General features: G+C 34.1%; 1 protein-coding gene across 5 annotated transcripts in view; it reads left to right on the forward strand.

Annotated features, from left to right (window-relative positions):
- Positions 1-5698: 5698 nt before the first annotated feature.
- LOC113818982 (Epidermal growth factor receptor pathway substrate clone 15) overlaps positions 5699-7500 on the forward strand; it is a 41209-nt gene continuing 39407 nt past the window's right edge. For all 5 annotated transcript variants that reach the window (XM_070115836.1, XM_070115838.1, XM_027371213.2 and 2 more), the window contains exon 1: positions 5699-5748. In XM_070115836.1, the coding sequence (XP_069971937.1) occupies positions 5722-5748 (27 nt within the window). In that variant the 5' untranslated portion in view covers positions 5699-5721. The remainder of the gene's footprint in view (positions 5749-7500) is intronic.

A 7500-nucleotide genomic window follows, 5' to 3' on the forward strand; every position in this document is an offset into this window, starting at 1 on the left:
ATATATATATATATATATATATATATATATAAAGATACATACATACATACATATGTGCGTGTGTGTGTTTGTTTGTCTGTCTATCTGTCAGTCAATTTACCAATCTGTCTTTCTACCTGCATATGTATGTATGGATCTCTCTCTCTCTCTTTCTCTCTTTAATTTCGTGTGCTTGCGTTAAGAAAAGGAATAAAGTATATTGTCCGATAGTGCAATAGCCGATTTATAGCCAAAAAGGCATGATTCACACGATATTATTATCGATAATAAAAGCCTTTGAATATCATTATCAGTTCCATCAACCATTAGCAACAACTAATTAGGTTAACAGTATGATAACAGAACTGATAGCGGAATTTAGGGCGATAACGATAACGAAAGTAACAATTAGTATGATCATAGATACTGCAACAATGATAATAGAAGCATGGTTTATTACAGTAAAAATATAGATTCTTATAAGGATTGAATCCTATTTATCAAAGCTGAACAAGTGCCTAATGGCGCGAAGCGAACTGAAAATCTAGGCTCGAGTTGTTTATATTCCACAAAATATAAACATGCGAAGCTATTTAAGACATTCAGCAGTAAACCTCACGCTATTATTTATATTCTACTATCAACTGATTATAAGCCAGAAATTTATATATAAAAATAAATTATAAATTCCATATGAGATCATAAGGGGTTTGAGAAGGCGAACGAAAGGGATCGATTTGAAATGTGTTTAATCATATGAAATCAGAATGTATAAAAAAAAAAATTACAAGTTCCAGATATGTGAGAAATATCACATGTGTTCATTAGATGGATATCGTAACGAAATCGTGTGAAAATTGTTATTCAAAAAAGAAGAACAAAATCACAGGCTATAGACAGATAAAAGAAAATACATATAAAACATTCACAACTCAAATGAAAATCGCTCCGTATAATAAAAAGACAAAAAGGAAAAGGAATTTTAATATATCCGAAAAACACTTAACAAATAAGAGATCATAACGAAACCCTATGAAAAAATTACCCTAAAAAAGGTTAGAAAGTTGTAGCCATGCGAGGACGATCAGCCAGAAAGTGTTTATAAGAGAGATAAACACATTAACGGAAGGAAGTGAAAGAGAAGCAAAAATCAGGACCTGTGGTTTCATTTTGCGTGAAAGAACGTTTATTTCCGTCGTTATAATGATGGCCATGTGGTCAGGGAGCTGCTGGTCTTGTGCCAGAATGCAAATCACTGATCGTTCAATCTGCGCGTTCTCTTGTCTGTATATCTGCCTCTCTCTCTCTCTCTCTCCTCTTTCTTTCTCTGCCTGTCTGTCTCTCTGTGTCTGTGTCTGTCTCTGTCTCTCTGTCTCTCTGTCTCTGTCTCTGTCTCTGTCTCTGTCTCTGTCTCTCTCTGTCTCTCTCTGTCTCTGTCTGTCTCTCTCTCTCTCTCTCTCTCTCTCTCTCTCTCTCTCTCTCTCTCTCTCTCTCTCTCTCTCTCTCTCTCTCTCTCTCTCTCTCTCTCTCTCTCTCTCTCTCTCTCTCTTCCCCACTCCCTCCCTCTATCTCTCTATGAGTGGAATATTCTTCAGAAATACGCCGGTAGTATATCTATATCTTCTTGCGAAATACGTCGGTTCATATACTTATTCATTTATTTATTTATTCGTCTCTATTATTCTTTTACTGATTTTGATTAATCTTGATATGAACTATCTCCAATTTACTCTTTTAGAAACCAATGGCTAAAAACAAAACAAATAAAAACAAATCTTCTGCTACAACGAACCCAATAAACAAGAAAACAGCAACGTCAGCAATTATTCAAAGAGGAAAAAAAATACATTGACAGGATATCATGCAATCGCTCAATCTATTTCGAAAGCTTTGGAAGATGGCCTACGACACTGCACGAGACTTGTTTGTTATTTTCTTTGGAGTTCGTAATGAAGAGCGGATCTTAGGAGTCGTGTCTGTTCTTTCTCTGTCATTCGTAAATAGGCTTTTTTGTTTACGTTTATGTTTTATTGTTTTCCAAATTGGAGAAGGGAATCATGTGAGTTTGATATGTATGTATATATATATATATATATATATATATATATATATATATATATATATATATATATATATATATATATATATATATATAGGTTGCAACAGGAACAACGAAGGGAAGGACAAGAAAACACACGAAAAGGCATACTGCGTGTGTTGTCCTTCCCTTCGTTGTCCCTGTTGCAATCTGTTCATCATGAATTCCACATATATATATATATATATATACATACATATATATATATATATATATATATATATATATATATATATATATATATATATAGATATATATGTATTGTGTGTATATAATCATATATATACATAGATAGACAGATATATAGATAGATAGACAAACAGATGGATAGAGAGAAAGATAGAAAGAAAGATAGATAGGCACACAAACACATACGTTTATATATGGTAATGATAATAAAGATAGTGATAATATAAATAATGATGATGATGATAATGGTAACAATAATGATAAGTGATACTACTTCTACTACCAATAGTGATAATAGTAACGATAAAAATATGGATAGTTGTCAAGATGAAAATGATAATTATATTGATAATGATAATGATGATTATATTGATAATGATAATAATGATTATATTGACAATGATCATTATAAAAATAAGAATGATAATAAAAAAGTAATAATAATGATAATGATAATAATGATAGAAATAGCAATAACAATAGTAGTAATTATAACGGTTGCTTAATGATAATAATGATATTGATGACGATGATGATGATTAAGATCATAAAAACAATACAAATAATGATAACAGTAACAAAAACAACAATAATGATAATGATAAAAATAGTAATTATAATAATTATGATGTTGTTAATGATTATAATGATGACATTTATCATTATCATAATCAATATTTCTATTATCCTTATATTCATTATTATCAACATTATCATTGTCATTCTTGCTATCACTATTATAATTTTAGTTATCGTTATAATTTATACTGTCATTATCATTGTAGCTGTTGTCGTAATTATCATCATTTTGATTATCATCATCATCATCGTTGCCATATCATCATAAGAATAAGAACAATGGTAGTAAGTTAACAGCAACAGAAACAATGGCAACACTGCCAGCTACAGTTATAACAGCAATAATAACTGTAATCCTTATCATCACCGTAATAACAGAATACGCATAATTGTAAATGCTACTCGAAATCATGAATAGAGAATTATAATAACGATAAGTAATAAGTTAAGATATAATGAATAAGTAACGATAGAAATGAATAAATAACGATAGAAATTAATAAGTAACGAGAGAAATTAATAATAAGATGAATAAATAAGCGAATAAAATACCGCGCCATACTGTCGTTTTACCCACATCCGCACCAGCCGTAGTAAACAACCTGTAATTTTATTATATGGCCGCATGAGGGAATATAGGCCTACCCGAATGCTATCTGCCTCTGGGTATTTTTATAACGGTAGGCCAATCATGTTTCTGGAGGCTTCCTTGCCCCATAGACTTCACCGGGCTTCTTATTACATGGGTTGGGCTTCTGGGCTTCACTCCTGTGCTAAGAAGTGCCTTTCCTCCATTTCTTTCCGTCTTTCTCTATGCAATTAGCGGGGTTTAGTTTTTTTTAAAGTAAGAAAATCTTCGTGGATTGGTTTTCACAGGATGGTGAATAAATGCATGGTGTATCAAAGGACTATCTTATTCAATATGGTCTATTATAAGCCGTAAAGTGTACTGTGTTACTGCGTTTACATGCATGAGGCTTCGTATGTGTTATGTCAATAGGGATTTGCGGGTACCCGGTAGCGGCTTCAGTGTATTTCTCTTGTCGGGGACTGAGCTCGGATTTTGGAAAAGGTGAAGACATAAGCTTCGTTTTGAGCAATTCTGGCGTTATTATTCTAAATTATTATTATTATTATTTTTTTTTTTTGTCGTAGCTCATACGCAAATAAAACAAAAATAACTTTCATGAATTACGCCAGGAATAAACAAATGAAAACAAACAAAAAGATCGGTCATAACACCTTTCTCAAATCAAGATAAAATAGACAAACAACACCCACTTCCGCTTACAAACGACTAAATAAACCCGCGCAGTAATGTTTGTCTTGCTAAAAATGGCACAGGATGAGAAACTAAGGCCCGTGTCAGTGGTTTGTTATTAACTGGCCTTTCAACTAGATAGGTCGAAGGAATTTTTGGAGAGGTTGAAGCCCCCCCCCCCTCTTGGCAGCGTCATTGTATAAACACTATATGTTTTCGGACTTCCAGAAATCTCCTCGTCTGCCTCTTTTATGCTCGTTCTTGGAATAACCATTGTTCGCTCTATTTCTATCTCGGTCTTTGTCTCTTGTCCCCCCTTTTTTTTCTTGTTCTCCATTTATCTTGCTCTCGCTGTTCCTGGTTCTTGGTCCCCGTTCCTTGATTTTCTTGATATTCGTTTTGCTCTCCTTTTTCTGATTTTTTTCCCTCTTCATTCTATTGGATTTGCAACTATTGTGTGTTTCAATTAGTGACCCTGTTTTTCTTTCTCTATCAGCGCCGTTTCTCTCTCTCTCTCTGTGTATGTGCGTATCATCGTCTTTCTTTCTATCTCGTTCCCTCTATTACAAGCACAAATATGCATTTCTCCCATAACTCTTCTTCAATTCTCTTTTCTTGTCTCTACTAATTACCATGGCTCTTCCCATCTTGTTTTATTTTTAAAATGACTCAGTTTTTTCCCCCATCTGTCTGAATAGCGTCTTTTCGATTACCTTCTGACAGTTCATTAGCATGCAAAAAATACGGAAATCAAATCATGGGAATTCCTGTTTCAAATTCGCATTTTCTAACATTCCAGCAAAATTGTTGGAAGTCACGGAACAGATATATCAAAAGGATGGACGTATCGAACCATATATTCATACCACTGTGTAAAGCGCAGTTGACTGACATATCCACTTTTCTAACAATGAACAAACGAGAATAAGAGCAGTGGCTGATCAATTGCATAATGGGATAATAACGCAAAGGAATCTCAAATAAAGCTTCCGTTGGTCCCAGGTCTGCAAACCGGGGCCGCGACCTTTGAACTTTTGCAACAAATCGCTCTTGCAAATGACGATTGGTCAACGACGTGTACATCTTCTCTTCGTCTTTAAACATGGCAGCATCTAGAAGATGCATTCCTAAAGACGGAATAATTTTCAAAATCTTCAGAATACCATTTTTAATGGTGGTGAAAGACTTAAAAATGGTTGGGCTCGTTGACTCCCTACGTCATACCGGCGTTTGCAATTTATTCGTTCTAAATGCCATTTTTCAATAGACTGGTTAACGAAAAGGAAAAATAATAAATATCGTCATCGTATGAATATACTATATAGAGTACAAAAAGGGGGGGATAGGAGAGGAAAAAGACATTGTACTCTCTATCGATTCATTCCATTGATTGCATGAATGGGCCAACGTAGGGCGTGCATCTTACGAGATGGGGTTCGGAATTTAGTACCATACAGGTCCTATTGCAAAGACTAATCCATGCGATATATACCAGTAATAATATTCTATGCAGAAAGAATAAATCTGAATTAATGATGGTTAAGTTTAGATGTTACGAATTTGCGACCTAGTTTTCGAAAGATGCTCACCCTGGATTAACGATTGTTATGGCAAGATGGCCTCCCTACCATCTCCCACCCAGGTATTTATCTCACTCAATTTCGCCGGTTTTTCGGCGTCGTATAAGAAAAGAGAGCTTGCAGGAATTTAGAATATAGTCTTCAGTATCGTAAGAAGTAGAAAAATGATAGATAAGTGTCACCAAACGCTCAGAAATAGCTTATAGAGAAGGGACCCGCCTCCCTGTTTGGGTCGATGGACGAGAAGTGTTCAGCGAGATTTTCATGTTTTGCATTTTATTCGTCTATTTAATCCTCCTCTCGAACCAAAACTCGCCGCAATTGACCCAGACAACGACAACAGATTGGAAATAGATGTGATAGTCTATGTCAGAGCGGTCCATTTAAGGGAGAGAAGTGTCGGGGGAGGAAGTTCAAGTTCCAAGTGGATTTGAATGACAGGAAGACCTTTTCCCGTGAGATTTTGATTTCATTTTTGCAATTGGGTTGATACTGTGGCCAAGACATGGAGGATCTGTTTGTGAGTACTTCTGTGTGTTAGTTTGTGAGTTTTGTTTAGAGATATCTATTTCTGGAGATTGGATTTTTTCTTTCACAGTTAAATATTTGTTTCAGCAGATATAACAGATATCATTTTAAATATTGCTGTAATGTTAATGTATATTTTGTCAGCAAAAAGAACATTTGATTAATTAAATGCTATGAGTGCCAGAGAGTGCCAGTGTTAGGCACTTTTTTTTAAAGCATATCTTCATTTGGGTTATATTTCATGGTGAAAGAACATTCTTGTTTTAATTAGTTTAATTAACAGCTGAAGTAAAGTGTAATAGTTTTTTTTTAATGATATGTTTGAAGTTTGTTCAGCAGAGTCAAGGGTTTGAAGGGGAGAGAGTAATTAACATTAATGTTAGAAGAAGGGGAGGAAGATGCAGGGAAATTCAAGTTCTCTTACTCGTATTTTGAAGTTTGTTTTATTTTTAGGGGTGGAATGGTGATTTTGGTTTTGATTCTGTTGTTTTAGATGAAGATGGAATGTATTCGGATTTCAGTTTTTTTTTATAACTTTCATGTGAAAGATGATGTAGAAAGAAGATAATTCACTATTGTATGTATTTGCTCACCATGAAGAGTTCTAAAGTTTTTTGACAACTTTTTATGTAGATAATTGACTGAATTATGAAAATTGATTATTGTGAAATATGGTATGGTTTCTATTGGTTATGTTTTTATAGTACATTAGGCAAATTTTATGCAGATGCTTGCAGTAGTTGTCAAAATGACACTTCTTGTGATAGCAGTAGTTATATTCTCTTGAAATCCATTTACAACTCGCCATGAACTGTAGTATAGTCCTGTACAATAGCATTGCAGAGTCGAGTGATCTGCATAATCCTACGGGCGTTTAGTGCTTCAGCAAAAAGGACAGCAAACCCCTAGCAAACCTCTTTTACATATATTCTAGGAAAATAGAACTTGAACTAGTTCCTTATTTTATGATAAGTCAACAGAGAGTTCTACAAGCTCTGTAGTTCTAGAATAAAATTGGTGGTGGTTTGTTGATCTCTTTGGAGTGCCAGTGAGTATGTAGATCATACTGAACAACTAAAAGCTAGTGACAGATGCAAGTGCTGTCTCAAGATATACTGGATTAATTAGTTAATGTAAAACATTCGTTATCATGAGAATGGGAAGATATGCAAAGAACAAGCCTAAAGTTTACACTGATACTATAATTTTCCACAACCTGTTATGAAATGTTTTATTATTGACTTTTCAAGATGTTAGTGATAGTGAGGTAGTAAAAAAGGAAGTAA

Source organism: Penaeus vannamei, chromosome 38 (assembly GCF_042767895.1).
Source record: "Penaeus vannamei isolate JL-2024 chromosome 38, ASM4276789v1, whole genome shotgun sequence".
NCBI classification, from domain to species: Eukaryota; Metazoa; Arthropoda; class Malacostraca; order Decapoda; family Penaeidae; genus Penaeus; species Penaeus vannamei.